This window comes from Acanthisitta chloris, unplaced genomic scaffold (assembly GCF_000695815.1).
Source record: "Acanthisitta chloris isolate BGI_N310 unplaced genomic scaffold, ASM69581v1 scaffold16728, whole genome shotgun sequence".
NCBI lineage: Eukaryota > Metazoa > Chordata > Aves > Passeriformes > Acanthisittidae > Acanthisitta > Acanthisitta chloris.
The window spans coordinates 2,498-28,994 of NW_008688825.1; the positions used below are offsets into that span (position 1 = coordinate 2,498).

At 45.5% G+C, this 26,497-nt stretch overlaps 1 protein-coding gene across 1 annotated transcript; it reads left to right on the forward strand.

Moving 5' to 3' along the window:
* Window positions 1–1,528: 1,528 nt before the first annotated feature.
* On the forward strand, window positions 1,529–26,497 carry MLLT1 (myeloid/lymphoid or mixed-lineage leukemia (trithorax homolog, Drosophila); translocated to, 1; the record flags this gene model as incomplete). Its single annotated transcript, XM_009081188.1, has 11 exons — window positions 1,529–1,709; window positions 4,781–4,863; window positions 13,516–13,659; window positions 15,271–15,396; window positions 16,626–17,171; window positions 22,148–22,235; window positions 23,041–23,152; window positions 24,293–24,392; window positions 24,602–24,673; window positions 25,509–25,580; window positions 26,369–26,497. Coding segments are annotated over 11 exons (1,653 nt in total), but the record flags the coding sequence as incomplete, so codon positions are not given.

Genomic DNA, 26,497 nt, shown 5'->3' on the forward strand with positions numbered 1-26,497 from the left:
CTGGACTGCAATTTGGGAGGTCAGGCTTTGATGCCTGGTGCTCTGCAGACCTCCTGTGAGATCTCTGTACAAAGACAAGAAGTCTGAGATGGAGGGAATTGTGCTTTTTCAGCAAGTATTCGCCATGCTCTGAAAAAAAAAAAAAAGGTCAGCTTGGAGATGTAAAATATTTTTGGAGCATTAATTAGGAACACACTCCTTGCTGCAGTTCACCAATGGGGAAATAAGGATAATGCTTTTCCTAGACATTTGTCTAGAGCTTGGGAAGCTTTCCCTTTCCATGTTCATTGTCTAACACCAAGCCCTCACTTTGGCTCCGAGGCAACCTGTAATATAGGTAATGACATATAATGTTGCCTTTCCCAATGGTAATTGGGACCTGCCAGGAGGAACTAGACACTTATTTCCAAGCCTGAAGTGAAGAAAGGGAGTAGGGACTAAAAGCTACCCCTTTTTCTGTAAGCCTCCAGGTGCTGAAGCTGGATAAGAATGGGTTTAGTTTGGAATCACTGTGCTGCTGCTCTGCTTTGTGTAACATTTTTGCACAAAATTAGCAAGCAGTTGGATACTTTGTCTCTACAAATCTTGCCCTAAGATTTCCTTGATTTACCTTGTGCCTCAGTTACATTTGTTTTATTCGTTTCCTCTCTCCTGACGGTGAAGTCTGTAATATTGTGTGGATCTTCACCATTAATTTCTTCTGGTTTTTAAGACATTTAATGGGATTTTTGTGCTTTGAGTGAGACATCAAATACACCTTCTCTGTTATTTAGTGATTAGAGCAGGATTCGGGTGTGCAAATCAGAATTAGGTCAGTTTAGTGTTGGGTATTTTACAGGCTTAAGTGTTAACTTGGTCTCTGTAAGTGCATTAATAAAATAATACAAGCAGCATCACAGTTTTATTCCAGAGAGTATCATAAGCCACCAATTCATGATCTGATTTTTCCTGTTTCAAGACTAGTTTTCTGTCAGTGCTGTGAATTCTGTAAGCTGTGAACATCAAGTTCTGTCTCTGACACGTTCTAGAAATAAAGATTCTGCAATTAGGACTTTGCTGACAATTCAGCTGATAAGTGAGGCAGAGGAACCGATCCCTCTTCTAAAGCTGCTTTCTCTGCAGTGTTAATTCTGGGAACAAAATAGGTATGAAATGCTGCTGGGAGCTGGTTTTGTGGTACTTTTTCTCTCGACAATGCTAGTTTTTCAACAGGAGGCTGACCACGGAGGCTGTCCTGTTCCTCCCTGGTGCATGCAGCGTGTGTTGTCGGTGCAATTCTGTGTTTGCGGTTTAGTTTTCCTTATGGTCTCACCTCTGTCCTAAAACAGTGCACAGTGCAAGTCAAACTGGAGCTGGGGCACCGAGCCCAACTGAGGAAGAAGCCAACCACTGAGGGGTTCACCCATGACTGGATGGTGTTTGTCCGTGGCCGTCCTGTTCCTCCCTGGTGCATGCAGCGTGTGTTGTCGGTGCAATTCTGTGTTTGCGGTTTAGTTTTCCTTATGGTCTCACCTCTGTCCTAAAACAGTGCACAGTGCAAGTCAAACTGGAGCTGGGGCACCGAGCCCAACTGAGGAAGAAGCCAACCACTGAGGGGTTCACCCATGACTGGATGGTGTTTGTCCGTGGCCCGGAGCAGTGTGACATCCAGCATTTTGTGGAACGGGTGGTCTTTCGGCTACATGAGAGCTTCCCAAAGCCCAAGCGAGGTGAGTGGATGTTTGAAGATGTGTTTTTATGTGTTCTCTGTGGGAAAGAGCATTTGGCAAGTCAAGGTTGGCTTGGGCTGTCACTTCTCTCTAAAATACTTCCTTAAAGAGGAGCGAAACGTCCATTGTGTGAGCTCCAGCTTTAACCTTTCCCAGCTGCGTGTGAGGAAGGTCAGGGAGAACAGGACGTTTCTTCAGATGAAAGGGCTGGAGGTGAGCTGCTTTCTCCTCTTATTTAAGCATTAGTACATGCAGGTTCTCAAGACACAGTGACAGCAGAAGACAATTCACGTTACAGAATGGGAAAGAGGGGTTTGATTTGGTGGAATCTGCCAGCAAAAGGTTAGAAGCACAGGACTGGTGAGGGATGTTCAATACTGGGGTGTGTAGACTTCTGCATTGGTCTCGGATTCTTGCAATTTGTAGTCTCAGGTGGCATTAACCCAGCAGAAATCAGTGATGCCAGAGGGTGATGATCTCTTTGCCACTGGCTGGTCGTTTCAGCTGCATGCCCTGTGCAGTCTGTTGCTGGGGGCTAGTGCTATTTTCTGTCTTTGCTTTCTGCCTGTGTAGAAAAATGAACCTCACTCTTGTCACGGGTCAGGAGGAACTCCTGAAGTTGAGGTGGAGGAGCAGGAATTGCCCTTTTGGGCAGCAGCGCAGGGTTAGATCTGTTTGAGGTTGTGTAAATGCAGTTGCAGTTACTGGTTTAAGAAATACAACCTGCCTGTAAGTATTGCTGTACATTGCTTTGTAATGTACATTCTTGGAAATATATCCTTGGAAGGACACTGGGGATGTCTTAGGATGACCTGTGACATTGGTTATTTGAGAGTGCACAGTGGGAAGTAACTCCAAGGTGTTGAGCTTGCACGGATGTGAATCTAGTCTGTATGTTAATAATGTCTCCTTCAAACTGCTGTAGTAAAACTGATGGATGATAAGCAAGTGCAGCACTGAGCTGAAAGCTAATTTGTACAATAAAAGTAGCAATCTGCTGGGCTACAATACTTGTCATCTGGTGTAATTAATTTATTACAAGCAACTGTGTTGGGATAATACAGAGAATCGTGGAATAGTTTGGCTTGGGAGGGACCTTAGAGATCATCTCCTTCCACCCCCTGCCATGGGCAGGGACACCTTCCACCAGCCCAGGGTGCTCCAAGCCCCATCCAACCTGGCCTGGAACATTCCCAGGGATGGAGCAGCCACAGCTTCTCTGGGCAAGCTGTGCCAGTCCCTCACCAGCCTCACAGGGAGGAATTCCTTCCCAATATCCCATCTCCCTGCCCTTTATAATGCCATGGCCTTTGCTCAGTCAGTTCTTTGTGATCTGCCTTTACAGAAGTATTTTTTCCCAGGCTCTGGGTTTTCCATGCTCCCTTCAGCTCTTTTAACTCCAGTGTGTGTCTGGGTTGCACATAAATACTGTGGCATATGCATCCTATTCCTAGATATGTTTGAAGGGTTCCTTGAGTCGGTTCCCTCTTTCTTGGAGCAGATCCTGGTGCTGAAGGTGGGCTCGTGCTGCTGGCAGATTGCTTCTGGAGGCATTGGAATTTGTTAGGATCGAGTGGCAGAGGAACAAAGGCTGCTTGGCAGATAGGCTGAAGATTCAAAAGCTGCCATATCTGCTCTTTGATTTTGGGTTTTTCCCTCTAAATGATAGGGTTCTTATATGAAATTCAAGTTAAAAGAAGTCTAGAGGTTTTTATTATTTTTAGCTGTGCCATTTTTTTCACAGTTGAATTTTAAGTGCTGCTTTCTAGCACCTTAATGATGGCAGAAGTGCTCAGAGCTGGGGATAATACATCCACTTTGAAGGAAAGTAATTTGTGTGGATTTTGGGTTTTTCCCTCTAAATGATAGGGTTCTTATATGAAATTCAAGTTAAAAGAAGTCTAGAGGTTTTTATTATTTTTAGCTGTGCCATTTTTTTCACAGTTGAATTTTAAGTGCTGCTTTCTAGCACCTTAATGATGGCAGAAGTGCTCAGAGCTGGGGATAATACATCCACTTTGAAGGAAAGTAATTTGTGTGCTTTTAGGTTTGATGTACTGTTTCCTAATCATATTAATTACTCAGAATTCTTAGGAGAAAGTCAAAAGATTTGTACTGAATTCCTCTAATTACTTAATTGACTTTATTTACATATATTGTAGTGCATAAATTATATGCAAGTGCATCCGGTTTCTGAGAGGGAGAATATCTGTGTGGCTCTCGTGTTTCTTCTGGCAGCTGTTGTGTGTTTCTACATCATGGCCAGATAAATGATCCTGGAATCCTTTGAGTTGAATAGCACTCTCCTGAAACACAGTGGTGGATAATAGGAGAAGGATTGAGGAGCAGGAAGCTACTTCAGGTAGCGGGACAGGGGGAACTGAGGCAGGCAGCATGCAGATTAATTTCTCTGAAGCAATTAACTTTTCTAATTGCTGTTTCTGCAGTAAGCACTTGTGACCTTAGCAGCAAACTGGTTCACCTTTCTCCTTGTGTTTCCTTGTGTGTGAAATAAATAGCAGTGCTCACCTGCCCTTCAGGTTTGTTAACCTTTGGGTGAAGCAGCCTGGAGCGTGGCCGTTACGTCATTGTGAGGCCTGAGGGCTGCAGGGAAGGGCTTCAAGGGAAAAATCATCAGCTGCTTGGGTGCTGTAGTGTTTTGATTCATAAAGATGAGCAGCAGAGTAAATTTTACCTTTCTGTGCTGTTCTACCTTTTGGGTCTTGGCCTTTTCCTTGCCAGACAGCTTGAACTGGCAGTTTGCATTGTTGTGGAACAGCCCAGAAATGTAATTGTATCTCACTGCAAAGAGGGGGGGAAGAATCTCACGGAGACTCTGGCCTGGAGTGGTTTATGTTTCCTTTCCATGGGAGGAGCTAAGAACAGATTTTCATGTTCTCAACTAAGCCTGTGGCCACCATCTTATTTTGTGTGGGGTTTTTTTCCCACCAAGGGCAGTGTTTTAACTGTGTCCTGAGTTCCCAGAGGCCCATTTCTCCTCTTGCAGCTCCTTTTTGGCTCAGATGAAGTGGTTCCATATTCCAGGCTCACATTTGTTTGCTCTTTTTCAGTGTGCAAGGAGCCCCCCTACAAGGTGGAGGAGTCTGGCTACGCTGGCTTCATCATGCCCATTGAAGTGCACTTCAAAAATAAGGTAGAATCTGATTTCTGGTCTTCTAATTGTTTTGCACTGTGCCAGAGCCTGAAACTGCCTGACAGAAAGACTCTAAATTATGTGACTGTTTTATGTGTGTGTTTTTTATTAGTCTAATAAATAGAATTTAACTGGGAGTTGGAAGCTCCTGCCAGACTTCAAAAAGAAGCTTTTGGCAGAAATGGAATTGGATGGAAAGGTGATACCAGGACAGTGGATGGTCCTAGAGATTCTGAGCAAAGGTTGCACCACTTGTAGCTCCTTTAGCATGAGAGAATATTAAAGCAGTTTGAAATATTTTATGTGCATCTGGAAGCAAATAAACATAAACCACTCATTTTATAAACTGTGTAAATATTGTGCTGATTGTCAATACATAAAAAAAAATCCACTTTTGAATTGGCAATCTTATTAAATTTACTGTCTAGGTATAAAATTTATAGAGGCCCAAGACAAACATGTAGGACAAGTATTTAGAGCTGTGTTAAAGATATCCTTGTTCTGGTTTTGTGCTTGTCCACCAAGAAAGCACTCAATATTTGAAGTCTTAAGATGCATTGCCAACAAGTATATGCAAGTTAAAATTTGGGATTTATTGCTTGCTTTAAGTCTTCCCACAGAGGTCACATGCTGCAGGACTGGAAGGAGGTTATGAAAACAGGGAATTGGGCACTTGTGTTCATATTACCTCAGTTTCAGTGAAATTGTTTCCTTCAACACGAATAATGAATCTTTCTGGGTTCGATTCCTACTTAATACCAAAAAAAAGACTGTTTTGCTTATCATACCTAAGAGGGAACCTAGCTAAAATAAAACCATGACCATTAAGCCACAGCACTATGATGTTTGCTCTCACCCACCCCCTCAGCCCTCCAAGCACAAGCCATTCCCCACGTGGAACAACCTAATTCCACTTAGCTTCCCATCATCCTTTCCTCAGACCTTCCACTAACATCTGTCTGTCATTTCCTTCTCTCCCCAGTCCAGCACAGGATACTCTCCTGGCAATGTCATTGTGTGAATGATTAGCATTTTAGTTTGGGTTTTTGGCCTACCACATTGCTCTGACCCCACTTCAGGAGGTAGAGGAGTAAGCCAAGTAATGGGACAGAACCACAAGACTGGTCTGGGAATGTTTTACCCACAAGTTATTTTTTGGGTGGGTAGGGTAAGCCAAAAGGTGGTGGAGAGGAATGGCAGTTGGAGGGTAGAGGGTGAAACTTGCTGATAAAAGCAGCTTTTTTGGCAAACACTGAAAACTTGAGAGCAAAAAAAACCATCAAAAGCTTAAAAGTATTTTGACTTCTGGTGGATTTTCTGAGGTTTTAGATGGGAATCAGGAAAGTCTCCATCTGCACCAAATGTTGGCTTAAGTCAGGTTCAAAATGCTTTACATTCCTGACCAAAAAATGTGAATTTATCCACGCTGATTTCTTGTAAGTGCAACTAACTGTGTTAGTTCTACTCTCACCTTTCATTTTCCCTTCCTCTCTTCACTCAGACTTTCCTCACACTGACTTTTTCCCTGCAGCTCTCCAATGGTTTTTCCTTCACACATCCTCAGATCTCATTTCTGGGTGCTTTTTTTGTAGGTGCTCTTGTTTGCATTGACTGTCATTTGCATTCCTACGTTTTCTTTTTCTCTGTCCCTTATATTCCCACATTCCTCACGGAATATGGAACTGGCAGCTTTGCTGACTGGAACTTGGTTTCACACCCACTGGGGTCATCACTTCTTATTGTTCCTGCCACGCACGTGACTGCAGAGTTGTTCCCCAGCACTGAGCACAGGGGTGGCTCTTATAAATAAGGGAAATAGGTGGGCTCTGTTCTCACTGGAAACAATGGAAGGAGCAGTTAATTTCGGAGAAGGCAATTTGTTTCTGACACTTTGGTCTTCAGAAACATGACAAATAAATAGGAGAACAGGTTGAGCTGCACACTTGTTTCCAAAGCTACACATCTTCTGAATGAAGATGAGTCTTTGCCCTGTTTTTTAGCTGCATGTGTTCTGGAGAAGTTCTTTTCCATTTTTAAACTGATTGGCAAATTGCTAATTAAGGAGTTTCAGGCAGCAGCTCTCATTATTTAATTGGGGCAAGGGGTGGTTGAGGGAAAAGGTGATGGCTCCTATCATCCAGTACATCGTTGGAACAGAGACATCTTCCCAGTTTCAACCATGAGCTTGTGATTGCTGCAAGCTCAGAAGCTGCTCGTGATGTGGTGACCAGTGACAGGACCTGAGGGAAGGGCATGGAGCTCTGTCAGGGGAGTTTGGGATGGGTATTGGGAAAAGGTTCATCCCCCAGAGGTGTTTGGGCACTGAACAGCTCCCCAGGGCAGTGGTCACAGCCCCAAGGCTGACAGAGCTCCAGGAGTGTTTGCCCAATGCTCTCAGGGTGCATTGTTGGGGTGTCTGTGCAGGGACAGGAGTTGGACTGATGATCCTTGTGGGTCTCTTCCAGCTCAGGATATTCTAGGTTTCTGTGTGAAGAATTTGGCTCCTCTATCCACCATTGCCCAGCGTTAATGCCATCTTGGAATTTTAAGAGCTCTGAATATTTTCACTAAGTGGAGTTGAAGGAAATGTAAGAGGTAAATAATTCTGCAAAGACAGAAATGCAAGGACTGGGGTATAATAGTAATGAAAAAGACAGGGAAAGGGAAGGAGAGGGAATGACAAAGGCTTTGCATACAGCCTGTGCTCTCCTGCATTGAAGAATGGGATGTTAAAGTACCAAATAAATCAAAGTCTTCACTTCTTCAAGACCATGTGTTCACTCTGATCTCTGTAAACCTGTTGACACTGCTGGGATCAGCTGGTGTGTGGAGCATATATTGTTCGGAATTGATTACAGCATTTGGGACTCAGCCTTCAGTAACTCTTTTCAAGTAGATGTAACGGATTGATCTGGAGACTGGGGGGGAAAAGCTGTTTGGAGGTGGCTGGGCTGGAGGAGCTGGGTGGGGGTTCTGGCCATATGCTCCCCACACTGTGACACTTTTTTGTTGCTGTGTGTCCTCCCCATTGAAACCAGAGTTGCAGAGGCTTTGGGATTTGTTTGTCAATGCATGTTTAGCTTCGTGAAGGTGAGACGAGAAAGGATCTAAAGAGGGAGCAAACTGGTCTGTGGAGGTTGATCTTTGCCATGGTTGGCTGAAATGGTTTTTGGTCCATGGTTTAAGGCTCTGCTCTTAGCCATTTCCTTTCCCTGTTCTGATTTGTTCCTAGACTGATAAATCCTGACTGTCAGAGCCTCTGTGCTCTTTGCTTTGGCTACAGAAACACCAACGTGTGCTCTGCAAAGGAGCAGTTGTACTAAGAATGGTTTTAATGAACTTCATCAGGGAATTTTGTAAGCAACTCTGCATAAAACTACCCATTAACTCTTTGTGTTGGACTACTCTCTGTCACTGCTGTGTGTTTGGAGCAGCAGAGTCAGTGCTGTTGACCCCCCTGAAGCTTTCGATGCCTTTTTGTCAGACAGGGAAGTGTCAGCAGAGTGTGAAAATGGTGTAAGAGCCTGTTCTTATCCTCTACAAATGTTGTTGGCCTGTGTTTGTCCTTCCTGTGCTGTAACTCAGTTCCTCAATAAGTAGGTGCTTTCTCAGTCTTGCCATTTGAATTACAGAATGCAAATTGGCTGTTGCTGTGAGCCAGGGCAGTTGTGGATCTGAGTGCTCGGTGTGGCCACAGGACTCGCTGTCTCCTGTAATACTGCTGCAGAGCCTTTGCTGCTGTAACTGATCCTGAAAAACAAATGGCAGGGGCTCAGCAGGTTGATTGATAAAGCTTTTGAAAGCAGAGTTGACTAATGACAGCAGATCATTTGGACTGGATGTTAGCGTGCTATTTTTGTTTTGAGTTCCTTTGTGTTCCTGTAACGAGGGCTCTGTTAGTGGCTTCTGGTGCTCCAATCGATACAAACTGGGTACAACAAATGTGTTGCTGTTTTTCTCCTGCTCTTCCCCTTCCCTCTCCCCCTCAATTTCAGCAGGCTCAAGGCTTTTTTTCATTGTTGTCTCCAAATAAATTTCTTGTAGTGGTACATGTTGTGACCTGGAGGGTGTAATACAGGTATGACTTTGCTTTTCATCCCCTGTGAGTTTTGCATCCTAATCAAATTAGATCAATCCTCCTCCCTCCAGACAAAGCTAAAGGTCTAGTATACTTCTATGTTATTCCAGTATAAGGCAGATGATATTAATGCAACATGGCTAAGATGTTGTACTAAAGTCTCTTTAAAGATGCTACCTCCCAATTTTAGTGCTAGAGATAAAAGCCTTCCAGTATTTACATAATGGATACATGGAACGTGGGCTTTTCCTATTAGTGAGCAGCAGATAAGCAAAGAAAGCAGAGAAATCCATTTGATTTTTTCCAGTTAGGTTCAAAAGAAAAACGTGCATATTTTACCCCTTCTGCAGTATTTATAGGTGTGAGATGGAATATAAATAGAGAAATATTGGAGAAGGGGAAAATGTTTGTGTATTAAAATAGGAGCTCAGTGGAGACATTGTAGGTGAGCTGCACATATGGAAGCACATCAGTTACAACTAGTATAGGAACAGTGTAAGGAGGAAGGGATTGGATTGGGAAATTGTCCTGAGGAAGGTTGTGGCAGGTATTGTCGTGAGAATTACTCCTGAGGAAGGTTGAAGATCCTGTGTTTGCATGAGACATTGCTGTGTTACCGGGGCAGGGTCTGCACAGGTTTGAGGAGAGGAGGAGTAGCTTTAACCTGTTGGTGTTTACTCAGTGTTGCTGAGTAGAAGGAGGAGTAAAACTTGTCATTTTGTCTGGCCTTTAAGGGCAGCATTAGTTGCTCCTGTTTTTCAGGTCAGTTCCATATCATCTTCCTTACCAAACCTTCCTTTAGTCTTGCTGCTGACCGGTGAGTCTTTTTATACCTTTTTCTCTCAGAAATGAATATGTATTAGCAGTTTACCCATTCCTTTATCTGAGCTGAGTTTTCCTGGCCAAACCCCCTGGGGCTGTGTGTGTTTCTGTAGCCATTCAGGGTGGCACATCCATAGGCACCTCCATAGGCTCTGTTTGCAGTGCCTGGCAAGGACGTGTTTCCAAACACAGCAGCTTTACCAGCCATGTCAGCATCACACCATGTATTTGTAAGGGTTAGTGGGTTATTAAGTGCTTGTCTTGGAGCAGTGAGTGTATTTTCCTAATGTTGAAAGAATTACTTCTGATGAGGGAGAGGCCAAAACGCTGTTCCTTGTTATTTTACTTCACCCTGGAGAATCTCAGGAAAGATAAGGGTAGTTCATGGCCTCCTGAGTGTAACATAAGGCTACTTGCTTCACAAACTGAATATTGGGCTATTCACTTTTAAATGTCCTGTCTGGAAGCAGTGGAAGACCAGTCCAACGGGTTGTACAAGCCTGGGAAGGGGTTTCATTTGTACAGACGTTCCGGATAAATGACTCTGTCAGGCTGGATCTATGGCAAAAGGGAAGTGGTGTTAGATGTTATAGTTATTGAATAACCATGAGCCTGCTTCCTTGGTGTGCTAGATTTTTGTAGATAATTTTGTTTTATGGCTTTCTAAAAGTGATTTATGGGCTTTATGCGCACGCTACCAGTGAAATGCTTTTGATTTGTGTCAAGTGGCAAAGGGCACACCCTGCCTTAAAAACAAGACAAGGAAATTTTAACAAAAGACTTTGAAAAATTCCTCCTCTGACCAAAAAAAAAAAAAAAAAAACAGTGCCAAAAGAACTTTAACCCATTGCTTGAGAACTCAAAGGCGAAATAAAGCAGCTTCAGTTGCTCATAACAGCACAGTGGCAGTTGGTGCAGGCAGGAAGCAGTAAAAATAAAACGTAATGTACTCAGCTTGGGAGATTGGAGGTGGAATGGGGGATTCACTGGATGAAGGGACGTTTACAGCAGCTGGAAATAAAAGCTTGGCCCTGGCTTTGTGGTACACACTTGCAGTTTACTTCTCTGGCATCCTGAGATTTAAGGGGCAGAAGCAAACTGAGGTTCTAAGGTGTCTTGCAATGAGGTCCCTGTAGCAGCTTAACCATTTCATATCCAAGTCAACCCCTGAATTTTAGTCTGAATAACTGATATATCTACCAGCTGTTAGTGGATGTGATCCATCCTTTCTAAAGCTGTTCTTGGGAGTAAGGCCCTTTGGAAAAGGTCTTGGGTACAGCAAAATATCAACAGAAAGTGTCTCCCCTCTTGGGTTTTGCAGCTTGACATCAGGGGCTGAGTATGCTATGGTTCAGTCATCTAAGAGTTTGATTCTTGGCTTGTGTGTGGAGTTGCTACTCAAGCAGGAGTACGTGAAGTGATGTTGTAGGACTGTCTGGACCAAAGCTGGTAGGGTGAGAAAGTACCCGCACTGGGTTGCAGCTGCAAGCAGCAGGATGTGTGGATCCCAACGTGCTCTTCAGAAAGGCTTTGAAGTGCAGCACTGTGGATTCAAGGTGGCTTTCCATTAAAAGTTAGAGGATGGGTAGGTCCGGGTCAACTGAGAGAGATTTTCCTTGGTTTTCTCCCCCCTTCCCCCCCACCCCTTGATGGTCGTTTGGAGGGAAGAAGCTTTTCGGGAGGACCGGATGGATTAAGCTGTGGAGTGGCTTGAGCTGTAATCATTAGCTGGGCAGGGAGGGCAGTAAAGGAAAGAATGTTTATTTGCAGCTTTTTGCTTTGAGACTTTTGTGCTGGTTCCTTTAGGAGTGCTGTAATCTTAACTCTTCCCTGGGGGGCTCTGGGGTGCTCCTCATGGCCTGGGGCAGTACAAAGGAGATTTTAATGATGGGGCACTTGGCTGGGGCTCCTTTCCCAGGGCAGCTGTGATCTCTGAGCTGGAGAAAAATCACATGGAAAAACTGGCTTAATATCACACAGATTCACCAGAGACATGAGAAATATTTGGGTGCTTGTGAATCTGTAGAAAAAATGGGATACCTAAGGTGAGAGGGAAAGGAATCTGCTGCCTCTGTCCTGCTCAGAAAGCAAACAGGCAGATGACAAAGCAGAGCTGGTAATGGAATGGCAAAACAGCTTTTGACCATCGCCTGCATTTGCTAATACAACCAAGATCTATTTACTCTGTTGTAAACCAGGAAAAGCATTTTAGAAACCATTATTAGGCCACATTTGGATTTCTATTCATCCTTCATTTGGGTTTATTAGACTTTGAGGGACCCTGTGCAGCTGCTGTTTGAAGTGCAGTGCGAGTGCACACGCAGAGTTCGCTAATGATTCGGTTAATGAGAGCGGGCAGAGAACAGAGGGAAACGACAGGGCAGGGCATTTTGCAAGGATTTTCCTTTTTCTTCCCATTTATCTGTTTTAGTAGGCACTGAACCCTTTCAGGAGTGTGTGGCTTCTTCAGGGCTGTCCCAAAAGAGGGTCTGAAGCCCCTGGTGTTGGGAGCATGTTAATCAGAGACTCATTTCTGTGTCTGTAGGTGTTTGCTGCCCCTGTTTGGGGCTTATAATGCAAGGCCTTGACTCTCAGGTGAGCTCAGGGCTGATTTTAGTATCAACCAGGTGAAGTTCCCACACTTGGTAGGATTAGAGGTGCAGCTCGTGCAAGAAACATCCTCTGTAGCCCTGTTAGGAGCGAGCAGCAGTAATCAGGGTGGTCTGAAGCTTCAACCTATTTTCAGCAAATCTAATGGCTCAGGCTGAGAGCCTGTGGCGTCTGTTCCCATCCAACAATGCAACTGCACCAGGAAATCGAGCTGCTGGATATGAATTCTGGAAAAGACTGCTGTGCAGCTGCTTGACGTTGCGCAGTGAACGAGGCATGTGGGATGCGTTCATGTAAATACGGAGGGTACTGCCTGCCTCGCTGGGGTTTGCACCACAGTCTCTCATGCCACATTTAGTTTCCAGCTTGGAAATGCAGAATACAAGAGAACACCAGGCAGTGGCCTGTCTGTAGCTGTAAAACACAAGCAGTCTGCAATATTTGCTATTTTGGGAAGGGGGGGACGACAAAAAAAAAAAAAGAGATTTCTTCCATTCTGTCCTGCGAAGGCAGCAGGTGGAACAGAGGCAGTGAGGCGCAGATGATCCCCAACATGCATACAAACTCCGGATTTCTTGGGTGAAAGTGCCCTTGGAAAGTTCAAAAGCCTGGGATATCTTCCCATTCAGCCTCTGCAATATGCATATTGAAAAGGATTTTGCAAACCAACTCATCCTTTTCCCATTGCGTTTAATCTTTTCTCGGTCCCCGCAGAGATCCTGAGAGTTCAGAAGGTGTTTCTGCTCTGAGAAAGGATTATGTTTCCCTTAATATTGATACTTAAGAGTTGCTTCCCAAAGGAGATAGGATCTGAATTTTGGTGAAAACAGAATAGTGACTAAAGCTTGTGCGTCTGCTTTCCTAGGAAGACTTGCACAACTTTAAACAGACGATTTTCAGACAAAATCCATGTCTGTGTTGCTTTTGCAGTGAGAAACCTCATGCCTGAGTTCCTGGTGAACACTCTGTTAACTTCAGGCACAAACAATTTAATTTCCAGCTCTCTGATCTCATGATGAAAAACTCCATGAATGCAACACTTAGTGGTTTATTTGGGATTTTCAGGAGTGACTGTTTGGATCCTCAGCCTTAGTCTTCTTGCCAAACTTCTTCCGGTTTCCCAAAGTCTTTCTTGTTTTTAGGAGGAGCCGAAAAAGGTTTGTTTCACATACGACCTGTTCTTAAATTTGGAGGGAAATCCACCTGTGAACCACCTTCGATGTGAGAAACTGACATTCAACAACCCCACCAAGGAATTCAGGCGCAAACTCATTAAGGCTGGAGGGGTAAGTGCCAAAGGGATGTGGAATCCAAAAAGCTTCTGTTGAAATGTGGAGGGAGCTCATTTTACTCTGAGCTTCCTTTTAGCTGCAGCCCAGCAGGCTTCAAGCAGTTCTCTGTGTTCATCTGAAGGATGACCCAGCCAATTTGTACTCCTGGTTCTACGACTGCAGCACTTGAAGCAGAACAAACCCATTGCTGGGGTGATTGGTGACACTTCATTTTTCAATTTAAATGTGACCATTAATGTCAAAGCACTAAAACCCCTCTGGAAATTGAGATCTGCTGTGGATGTTGCAGCCTGTCCATCAGGCATGTACAGATATCTGTGACCTTCCCAGTGCCAGGAGCTGGATCAGTACAGAAAAGCTCAAGGAAAGAGAGAAGCTTCCAGTCTATTCTTCATTTTATTTAGCTTAATAGTTAGTGCTTCCTGGTCAATAAATGTGCTCTAAAGCTGAGATCAGCTACTTGTGGCTTAGATAGTAAAGGAAGGTGATATGCAGTGGTAGACTAAAGGATGATCCCCAAATAACTACAGGATCTGGGCAAATCAGTACAAGCCACAAAGTGCATGAAGTTTTAACCAGCCAGAGGATGTCCAGGCCAAGTTGGACAGGACTTGGAGCAGCCTGGTCCAGTGGAAGGTGTCCCTGCCCATGGCAGGGGGTGGAATGGGATGAGCTTTAAGGTCCTTCCAACCCAAACCATTCCGTGACTCTGACTGTATTCTGAGGTACCTCATGTATGGTAATGCATAATGTTCTCTTCGAGGGTTTTATTCAGGATGGTCTTAATTGGTGGCAAAATTTCCTTCTGCAAAAGTCAGAAAGTTGTGAGGAAGTTTGTCTATAGTAAACTTCAGGAGTGGCAGTTTTTCCAAGCTGTTCTGTCCATCCCTTCCTCCCTGTGCCAGTGCTTTTCTGTACTGGGCACAGAGAAGAAGGTCCTCATCTCAGCCCTAGAATAGCTGGAACATCATCTGCTCTCTAGGATTTTCACAGTACATTCCTACTGAAGTGTTTCAGCTGTGAATCACTTCTGATGCTGTTTATCTAGTGTAAATTTTCCACAGAATTATTCTGACAATATAGGGGAGGTAAGAAGGAAATTGTTCCATGGAGATCAGTGCTTGGTGTTAAGACCTTGTCAAGGGAGAGACCCAAGCCTTGCTTTTTTATTTTCCTTTTTTTCCCCCCTGAATGAGTGAATTTTGCTTCTCCTAAACTGATGAAGTCTTGCTCATTCCTTCCAGATTTCTCACTACCCTTTTGCAGGGTAAGAGCATTTGCAGCAGAACATACAGTTCTTGTCCAGAGCTTTATTGCCTGCCTGTGCTCAGAATATTGGCATTCCCTTTGGGAAAGATACTTGATATTGCATGTTGCCTTTCATTTTTTGTGGCTTTAATATTTTGTATTTGAGGAGTTGCCTTGAAACTGAGCATTCCATAGACAATATCTTTTTATGGCCTTTATGCAGGGGAGGAAAAAAAAACATTCAAAAGATGAATTATAGTGTGTTAATTGAGCAAGTGGCTTAACATAATCATGTGTTAATAGTTAATAGTCCGTGAGACTTTACTCAGACATCATTTTTCTCCTCTTTATTCCTAGGTAATGGTAATGCCAGAAGGAGCAGAAACTGTTTCAAGGCCAAGTCCTGATTATCCAATGTTGCCCACGATACCACTCTCTGCCTTCTCTGATCCCAAGAAGACCAAACCCTCCCATGGGTCAAAGGTCAGTGCAGCACACTTTTGGGTCATCCTGAGGTGAAGAAGTCTTTCAGGACATGCTGCTGAGAGCTTGTTTAGCAGCTGTTTCTGACTGCTTCTCATTCTGAAACCTTCTTGTACTCTGTAGTGCAGTAGCTAATGGTCTGGAACTTATCATAATTTAGGAGGGGTTTTTTTATCACCTGATAGACTTCTCTCCAGGGAAGTTTTGAAAAGAAAATTAAATGTCTAAGACTGGGAATTTTTGGTGAACCATATCTTTCCTCCTGATCTCCTATAGCAGATACAGTTGGATGAAATCCTCTCTGATTGTTCTGACTTGTAACCTCAATGCTGAGTATTAATGCTGTGGCTATTTCACTGCCCTACCCTGAGTCCCTGCATCTCCTGGCAGCAGGGCTGAGTGCAGAGTCCTCTGTCCTTGGGCTGTAAAGAACATAAAATAAGCTGCCATTTGTCAAATTGGTGATTTCCAGATTTGCTATTTGCATCCAGCACTAACCAGTTCTGAGGGTTCTGAAGAACCTCAAGTTTTCTTTTTTCCACTTACATACTGAAGCTATTTTTGTGTAACTCTACATGGGAGAAGCAATCCCCAAGCAATGCATTTTGGAGCAGATTGCATGCAGTTTATCATCTTGAACAGTCCCAGATATTAACAACAATTTATTTTACAGTGTAATTAAATTGTGATTGTCATTTTCTTTGGGGCACTTCTGACACTTCAGTCATGTATTCTGATGTTATGAAACAGAATAGAGATGACTTACCTGTTAGTGGCTGATAGAATTCTGGTCAGGAATTAAGCATTAGGAAACACAGAAGAGAAATGAAAGGCTGTGACATGAGCTCTGGTGAACATTGCCAGAGGCTGAAGAGAGAATTTTCTCCTGCTTCCCTTCCCTCAGAGGTGCATGTGTGTTTGCGTTCAGATTGAATCTGAACTAAACACCTCCAGGTTTTTCTAGGCCTTTTACAGACCCTGGAGAGGAACAGGAACATGTTTCATCCTGTCCCAAGGCAGATGTTTAAGAGCCCACTGTCAGTTTGTGTCCATCAGCTTCTGGGAGATGTGGATGTTTCCCTTGGAGGTAGAGAATTACTTCAGGCATCAGTGGGTGGATTTCTGGGTGAAACAAACACTTCCATGTGATTTCTGAGGATGTGTTTTATCATTCAGTGCAGAGCTTCAATTTCACACCCAGCTTGCATGTTTCTCTTGCTGAATTTTAGGATGCAAACAAGGAAAGCAGCAAAGCATCCAAGCCACACAAAGTAACCAAGGAGCACAGAGAGAGGCCCAGGAAAGACTCTGAGAGCAAAAACTCCTCCAAAGACCTGGAGAGAGAACAAAACAAGCCTTTGAAGGACTCCTCCAGAAAACCAACTGAGAACAAACTGCCTAAGGAGGAGAAGGCACCTCCAAAAGCTGCTTTCAAGGAACCAAAACTGGCTGTGAAGGAGACCAAACTGGAGAACACTTCTCCAAAGGGAGGGCCACAGCCGGAGCTAAAGTCTTCCAGCAAGAGGCCTTCCAACGTGGAGTCACCAAAGCCTAGTGCCAAAAAACAAAAAAAGAGTAGCTCCAAAGGGGTAAAGAATATCCTGGGGACATCTCCCAGAACCTCGTCTTCCTCATATCCAGAGAAGAAACAAACCAAGGAGAAGATGAATGCCAAAGTGGAAAAGGTAAAATCAGAGAGTGAGGCCAAGGAGATCAAAAAGCCTGTGGAAATGGAGGAGTCGAATTCAGAGGATGAAACTTCTTTCAAGTCAGAGGTGAGTAGGGATTTATCCTTTACCAGAATGTTTAAGGATGCTGTTCAAATCCCTGCCTGCAAAAAATGTTAAAAATATTTCTCCAGAGAGGGTAGAGAAGCAGATTCGCAAATGCTCAGACTGGATTGTCTCTCACAGAAAACTCTGCTTGGAAAATCCTATCTCTGTTAGTTGTTGCTGTTATCTGGTTTGCATCCTGCTTCAGACACACTTCTGTTTAGATTTATCTGCAGGCAGAGCTACCCAAAAGTCAGAGCTGAAGGTTATGGTCTCTTGTTCATCCCTTGCTTTGGTATCTACAGAGCTAGAGTAAATATAGATACATCTTGTACCTGCTTGTGATAACTTAACATTGTTGAATGTGATCTTAATTGAGAAAAGAGGAAATAATTTCAGTTTTGTGACCCAAACCAACCCAATATTGAGATGTAAATAAAGCCTCTCTTCCTGACATGGCCTGTAAGAAATGTGCCATTGGCTGAAGCTCAAAAACACAATCACATGCCACTAAACCTAAGTAAGTTGTGTTGTAAAACATAAACCAAATTATGTTCTTGTACTACTATTTTTAAAAGCTGTCTAAATATTTTTTCCTTTTTGCAACTGGGAACATTCCTTATCCTCTGTCTTCTAAAAAGTATTTTCCAAAAGAAGGCAAAAAAAAATGCAGGAGGGGAAAGGCACAACTTAAATCCAAACTCTTGGTACATTTTTGCTTGTCTATTTAATATTTGCTACAAAGAAACCATCTATCTTGTAACAGGATTCGCAGGATAATGCCATGGGAATTTTGGAACTGCTTCTTACTGACCACTTTTAGAAAGATTTGTTTTACTAGGATAAATCTTGTAGGGACAATTTGCATTAGGATTTATTCAGCACTGGGATACAGAAGGTATCGATGTGTTTGTCAGAAAGGATTTTTTTTGTGCAGGATTCCCAGTAGACGAGTTTATTGGTGAAGTGTTAGTTCCAGTTACTCTGCAGAGAAGTTATGGCTGCTCCATCCCTGGGAGTGTTCCAGGCCAGGGTGGATGGGGCTTGGAGCAACCTGGGCTGGTGGAAAGTGTCCCTGCCCATGGCAGGGGGTGGAATGAGTTGAGCTTTCAGGTCCTTCCAGTCCAAACCAATCTGGGATTCTATGATTTTATGTCCCCGACTGGTGAAATGTGTGGTTTGGGCATTAGCAGCAGCAGCTCCTCTCCACTTTTACCTTTATACCTGAAGTGCAGCAGTGTGCAGCTAGCCCATGATTTCTGCACCAGATACACTGCCCTTGCTGTGAGCCTCTGTACTCTGATCCCTGTGATGCCCTGAGTGTCCTGTACTTCATTATTCCTTATGTGTCATCCATCCCCCTGCTGCTCCCAGGCAGCTGTAAGCTGATAGTGCTGTCCATGAAACCACAGACTGTGGTTGTGGGTCCACAGTGTCTGCTGCAGCCCTGTCCTGCCCCCCCGAGCTGCCTGTGTCCTCCCTTGCACCAGCTCTTGTGTCTGTTGGATGCCTGACAGAGCGATTGGAGTGCTGGCCCAGGAGGAGGGCAGGAATACTGGATGTGATGGAGGGGAAACCGTGGCAGCTGCCAGTCAGACCAGCTTAGGTTTCTGTGGAACTTGAGGCTCGGGGGTACAACTGCATAATGCATTGGCAGCAGCAGAGGAGCCTCTTGGAGTTCCTTTTCCACCCTGGGGGGTTCTCTTTGCTCCCAGGCTGCTGTTTGCTGCTCCCTGGTTTGTCCTGGCACAGCTGTGTGTGGAGCTGTGTGCTGAGCCACATCACTGGAGCAAAGGAGCAGCTGGAGGTGGACCAGGGCCCGGAAACTCTTAAATCAGCTTTGCTGCTGCAGCCAAGGGATTGTGCAACACCCTCCCAGGCTGCAGCTCCACGATGGCTCCGAGTTGACATCTTTGCAGGCTGCTGTGGAAAGGAACAGCCCTGCTCCCATTTGTGCTGCTGGCCTGAGAGCTCCAGGGACTCTGCAGCAGGATGAAGGAGTCTCTCCTGCCATTTCAGCTCCTGCTGGAACTTACTTGTCCTTTCTTTTTTTCTTTTTTTCTTTTTTTTTTTTCCTTCCCCCAAGTCCAGTTCCCTGAACTGGCCTCATGCTTGGCTGCCTAAATGCTGACAAAAGGGAGAGGTTGGGATGTGAGGCAGGATTGCTTTTTTCCATTGTCGGCGTGTGCTTTGGTCATATCCCAGTGACAGGCACTGCAGCCTGAGCACACGGAGCATGTCCAGCTGGATCCTCCTCAGCAGCTGAAATAGCTGATGGGGTTAATGGCAAACGAAGAAACAGAGTCCTTAAAGCTTCCAAGTTCTGCTTTTTACATCCTGTGAAGTCATTTCAAGGGAAGACCTGCAGATTATCAGGAATGAGGGATGTAGCATTGGGTCTGCGGATCAGGCACAAGAGCTGTGCTCCCTTATCTCAAAAATACTCTCAGAATTCCAGAATGGTTTGGGTTGGAGTGACTTTAAAACTCATCCAATCCCACCCCCTGCCATGGGCAGGGGCATCTTCCACTAGCCCAGGTTGCTCCCAACCCTGTCCAACCTGACCTGGAACACTTCCAGGGATGGAGCAGCCACAGCTGCTCTGGGCAACCTGTTCTGTCCATTTCCGTGCTGTAATTTCTCAGAACACCTAGGGCTGCTGCAATGTGCCAATAGATCAGATGTTGGAACTGGTAAATTATTCTCCTTTGCTCCGGAACAATTCCCAAGTGTTTTCATACCCTTTTTTGTCATGTTTCCTCCCCTTCTTACAGTGGAATATATGAAACTCTTGCCAATGCTTGGGTGATAATGTGCCCAGCAGAACCAAGGCAGTGACTGTCCCCCCTGTGCTGGCACTGCTGGGGCACCTTGAATGCTGTGCCCGTTTTGGGCCCCTCACGACAGGAAAGACATTGAGGGTCTGGAGTGTGTCCAGGGATGGGAACTGAGCTGGGGAAGGGTCTGGAGCACAAATGTGATGAGGAGCAGCTGAGGGAGCTGATGGGGCTCAGTCTGGGGAAAAGGAGGCTCAGGGAGAACCTTCTCACTCTCTACAATTCCATGCCAGGAGGTGCAGCCAGGTGGGGTCAGGCTCTGCTCCCAGGGAACAGCCTCAGGCTGTGCCAGGGGAGGTTCAGGTTGGGCATCAGAAAGAATTTCTTCATGGAAAGGATTGTCAGCCTTTGGGAGGGACTCCCAGGGAGGTGATGGAGTCACTATCCCTGGAGGTGTTCAAGAAACAACTAGATATGGCACTTAGTGCTCTGGTCTAGTTGAAGAGGTCAAGTTTCATAGGTTGGACTCGATGATCTCAGAGGTCTTGTCCAACCTTAATGATTCTGTGATGAGGTGGTGATTGGTCACAGGTTGGACTTGATCACCTTTGCAGGGATTTTTCCAATTGAAATGATTAGAATCATAGAATCATAGAATCAACCAGGTTGGAAGAGACCTCAAGGATCATCAAGTCCAACCCTACCATGGTCACTAGACCGTGGCACTAAGTGCCACATCCAGTCTCAGCTTGAAAACCTCCAGGGATGGTGAATCCACCACCTCACCAGGCAGCAGATTCTTGGATTCCATGAGAAATCACAGGGAAGGCTGGTATTGGGATAAAAGTCCTGCCATCACTTTCACTTATCAATGCCCAAAGCTGCTGATATGCCTCTTTCTACCTGTCACGACGTTTTTATAGTCTTAAAACTCCCTATAATAATTTATTGATCACCGGGAATGATGTGTGATTCCTGCATCAGGATTTGGTAGCAGAAATAAGACGTGGATTCCTAGGAATGAAGCAGTGAAATGAAAAACCTCATTTCCCTGGAATTACTTTTTAGAAAGCAAGATATTACCAGTGCATTGAGAATCTTTAAACTAGAGTACCAAAAATCCCATTTGAAGGGGAATTTAGGAGCAGTTTTGGGTTCGAGGGAGTTGCTGTGGCCTCTGCCGCCCCCTGGCGGCCGCCGGGGCTGGCGCAGGTGATTGCTGCCCGAGGTGTGATTTGGGTTTGAAAACACACTGTGCTTGAACTGCCTCCGGGATGCTCTCGTTGTCGTTTATCTTGTTTATCTCTTCACTCACAGTGCATGGGATGCTCCTGGAATTTCTGCTGAGTGCTGACAGGGGAGTTGGGTTTAGCTGGTCTGTGTTTTAAATAATAAACTGGAACTAGACTGCTCAAATTGGTGTAGAAACAACTGGTTTGAGGGTTTAATAATAATTTAGAATGAATTTTGGAGTCAAGTGAGCTAGTTAGGATGGATATCTCTCCTTGTCTATGAGGAAAGGCTGAGAGGATTGGGATTGTACAGCCTGGAGAAGGGAAGTCTTCAGGGGGACCTAACTGTGGGACCTTCCGGTACCTGAAGGGGAGGGGCTGACAGATGGAGACAGACTATTTACAGGGGCCTGGAGTGACAGGACAAGGGGGAATGAACTTCACACTGCCAGAGGATAGGGTTAGGTTAGATATTAGGAAGGAATTCTTTCCTGTGAGGGTGCTAAGGCACTGGCACAGGTTGCCCAGAGCAGCTCTGGGTGCTCCATCCCTAGAAGTCTTCAAGGTCAGGTTGGATAGGACTCAAACCAACCTGCTCTGGTTGAAGGTGTCTCTGCCCATGGCAGGAGGATGAGGCAAGATGAGTAAGGGGTTTTCACTTAAACATTTTCCAGAGGCTACATTTGATCATTTGAGGGTATTTGAAACGAATGATGCAAAGGGTTTTGGTGGGAGCCCTTGGTGCTGCTCCCAGGAGTGCTGAGGCAAAGCCTGCCAAAGCTTTCCTAAATGTTGTTTTTAGTCACTTGGCATTTTGTATGTTGCTGTAATCCCAAGAACTGCATTCAGTGGTGTGTGATGTCATAGAGTGCTCAAATGCCTGTGTCTCTCTGTGCTTTGTGCTCTGGTTTTCTGGATTTGAAAGGTTAAGATTCCTTTTCTTTTTTTTTCCCTTTTATGGGGGGTTAAGTCTGTCCAGTCCAGCCCTTCCAACTCCAGCTCCAGTTCCGACTCCAGCTCTGACTCTGATTTCGAGCCGTCTCAGAACCACAGTCAAGGTGTGTTAAAACCTTCCTTGCATAACCCTAAAAGGCTCAGGGGAATTCAATCTGCTTTCCCAGCACTGTATGTAAGGCTAATAGAGTTTCTTGCATGCAGTCATGTGTTGGAGCTGTGATGCTTCAGCAAGAAAAGGCAATAATGGCATAATATAATCATGAACAAGTATTTTTTCTTCTTTTGGCAGCTAATTTATGAGTAGGGCATCCCTGTGGATTTGGTTCTTTCCCTGTTGGCTTTGGTTTCTGCTTTGGTTTCTAAATGTGTTGCTGCTGCCTGATGTGTAGAGTCACCAAAAGAGTTTTTCTCCAATCTCATCTATGTTTTATTAAAAGTTATAAATGTGCCATTCATCACTCTGCCAATGTGGAACAGCTTCTTTCTCTGGTTTCTCCACTGATAACCCAGAGAGAGAAACTGTGGCAAACCATCCTAACTGTAGCAAAATACTGTGTTGCTGCAAATCCTGTCTCCAGAGTGACATTTAAATCATCCCCAAGCGCATGGAAAATGTGTCCTTTTGTTTTCATTTGGGAAGGGAGCAGGAGGATTTGGAGTGGGAGGATTTGGGGGAGGCTTGAGTGGCTTTGTGGCAGTTGTAAAGTTTGTCAGCTCTGCTTTAGCTTTGAGGCTGGAACATCCTATCCTTTAGCAATACCTTAGTGTAAAATAAAAGTACCAGTGACATCCTCCTGGGAAATCTGGATGGATCTCAATAACTAACCCAGTTTAGGTCTGGGAGCTGGGATGAAGTCCTGCTGCACATGTCCTGGTGCTGAATTCCTCTCCCCACTCTGCCCCCAGGCCCTCTGCGCTCCATGGTGGAAGATCTGCAGTCGGAGGAGTCAGATGATGACGACAGCTCCTCTGGAGAGGAGGCAGCAGTCAAAGCAAACCCAGTCAGTCGGGATTCCAGGTGGTAACAAATCCGGAAGAAAAATGTTTGTTTGGTTTCTGCCCTCTGTGTTTGGTATTTTTGGGTGCTCTCCATTGGGAGGGAGGAATCACAGTGGTGGTGCTCTGTGTGACAGGGGAGAAAGGGCAGATGGGTGGGTGACTCAGCATGGGGTGGGACAGAGTTGGTGAGAACGGAGTTGGATGAGGAGCTCAAAGAGAGGCAGCACTGGGAAGTGCTGTGCTGAGCTGGCAGGTGTCAGTGACTGAGCCCCTTCAAACAAGCACCTAATTGTGGTCCTCAGGTCTCTGCTGAGTTGAATGGAGTGTGGCACCTTTTGATCTGCAGAGATTAGAGGGTTGTGTGCTGCTCTGACTGCCTGTGCCTGACACACAGCTGAGAAGTCAGTCTGTCCACAGTGTGTCCTGGCAGTCACTACTCCACCCCTCTGGGACTCAGCTAACATGTGTTTCCTGCTTTAGGCCCTGGAAATGGTTGAATTTCATCCTTCTCCCCTCAGGAAGTGCTGTTATAGCCAAAACCTGGAGTCTCAGGGTGAATATTGGCCTAGCTGCAAATCTCAAGTGGTGCTGGTATTCACCAGAACAAACATTGCACTCTGTCATCATCAGCTAAACAGGAATGCAGAGACCTTGAAGGGTATTTTTTTAGATCTTTAGTGGCTGAACAGTTTTTCAAGCTCATCACAGGTAGGATACCTGCTATAGGACACCTGGAGGGTCAGGGGAAGAATGAAAATAAGTAGGAACTCTCAGAGGTCACACCGAGCAGCTCTGGGTGCATTTTGTGCCTGTGTGCTCAGTGGAAGTCTTGGTGAGCCTCATGCAGGTACTCACTGATCTTGGGATGAGTTCCTGAAGTGAACAGCTGCTGTTTGTGAAAATCAGGTTGTTCTAGGGGACCTGTGTATGACATGCTAGCTGTAGTGTGTCCTCTGCTCAGCCCAGGGAATGGAAGATGGCAAAGATGACACCAGCAGGGGAAAAAAGGGATTCTTGGAAATGACAGACAGAGTCTCCCAGACAATACAGTCATCTGTGATAAAGAAGAGAGTTTCACTTAGCTCTGTGTGGTGCAGTTGACAGCTGAGTGAGTTTCCTGTCCCCTGGTGATGCTCATTCTCTGCTGCTGGTTTTTCAGACTGAGCCTCAGTGACAGTGACAGTGACAACAGTGCTGACTCCTGCCCGCCGAGCCGAGAGCCTCCTCCTGGGCAGAAGCTGCCCCCAGCAAACAACAAGGTAGGACTTCCCATCTGCCCATAAAGTGCTGCTTGCCACCACTTCTGGTCCCTGCACTGTTAGTTCTCACTTGCACCAAATTTTCCCTATTTGGCTGTCCTTATCAGACAGGTCATTTCTCCCTGTTCAGTACTGTGTCCCCAAGCCGTGACACCACCGTGTTGTCGGAGCTCATTTTGCTCCCTGACGTGGATTTCTTTTACCCTCAGGCATCTGGAAGAAAAAGCCCAGAGTCCTGTAACAAGCCAGAGAAGATCCTGAAGAAGGGAACATATGACAAGGTGTGTCACATGGAGAGGGACTTCTTTGGAGACAGGCTTTTCACAAGGGCCTGGAGAGACTGGACAAGGGGGAATGGCCTTAGGCTGCAGGAGGGTAGATTTAAATTGGATATTGGGAAGAAGGTCTTCCCTGTGAGGTGCTGAGGCACTGGCACAGCTTTCCCAGAGAAGCTGTGGCTGCTCCATCCCTGGGAGTGTTCCAGACCAGGTTGGACAGGGCTTGGAGCAACCTGGGCTAGTGGAAGGTGTTCCCTGCCCATGGCAGGGGGTGGAATGAGATGAGCTGAGCTTTCAGTCCAGTCCAAACCATTCTGGGATTCTTTGTAAGAACAATGAACATGTTGAGCATATAAACACTCCTGCATTTCTCATTGTAGTGTAAGCAAAACTACCTGGGAATACAGTGCACTCCAGGAATTTTTCCTTACCTAAACACAAACCATTGCTCAGCACTTTGCTGGGGTGTTGGTCACTGATAGTGGGTATTTTCAGGTAATGAGTAGTTAACTAGTACAGCCTGCTGATGAGCTCATACTGAAATCTACTAAGGTGAACTTCACCTTGTTGAGGTCCTCAAAGGTTCTGGCCACTTCTTGCAGCTGGTTACAGGTGCAGGTGTCATTAAGTAGTCTCACTGATGATCTTCAGACCTGTGCTTATGTGAAGTCTTCAGTTTCTCAGAACCTGAGAAGGATGGAGGAGGTAGTAAAAAGGTGGGGAAGATTGGGAATAGGAGCTGTCTGAAAGAGCATCAGGTTCCTCTGATCCTCACAAAGGAAATCACTTGCCAACCTTCAAACATGCCATGTGGATCACTGTTTCTGTTCCTGTGCAGGCCTACACGGATGAACTGGTGGAGCTTCACAGGCGACTCATGGCACTACGGGAGCGCAACGTGCTACAGCAGGTAGAGATCCTTGTCACCTGCTGTTCCCTGTGTGCCCAGGGGTCTCAGCTGGACCCTTGGGATGCTTGAGCCTTCCTGAGAGATTCTGCTTCGCTTTGAAAGCAAAGATATGGAGGAAAACAAAACCCATAAAAATCAGCTGTGCATGCAGTGCTTCTGTTGGAAAAGATATGGGAGTGTGGTGTGGGTGTCTTCCCTCTGCAAGTTGGACTCTCCTGGTCTGACTGACAGCTTGGTCTGACTGACAGCTTCCTCACAAGGGGAGGCACTGAGCTCTGCTCTCTGGGACCAGGGACAGGACCAAAGGGAATGGCATGGAGCTGTGTCAGGGGGTTTGGGATGGGTATCAGGACAAGGTTCTTCCCCCAGAGGGTGTTTGGGCACTGAACAGCTCCCCAGGGCAGTGGTCACAGCCCCAAGGCTGACAGAGCTCAAGAAGTGTTTGGACAATGCTCTCAGGCTCATGGTGGGATTGTTGGGGTGTCCTGTGCATGGTCTATAGTTGGATAGCTGATGCTTGTGGGTCCCTTCCAGCTCAGGGTATTCTAGGATTCTCTGGTTAAAAACAAATAAATGTGCCCCCATCACTGCACTGAGCTAGTCAGGCATGCAGGAGGAGCTGGTTTACTTTTTTGGGAGAGAATTCCTTTCCTGTTGCAAGACACTCTCCAAGGCTGTTGTAAAGGGATGGGAAGGCACTGCATGTGTTCTCTGTACCTGCTGCCCTCTCTGCTGTACTTACCCTTTGTGAGGTCTCTGTGCATCCTTCCTGTCTCCTTCCTGTGCAGATTGTGAATCTCATCGAGGAAACTGGGCATTTTAACGTCACCAACACAACCTTTGACTTTGACCTCTTCTCCTTGGATGAGACGACCGTCCGTAAGCTGCAGAGCTACCTGGAAGCAGTGGCGACATGA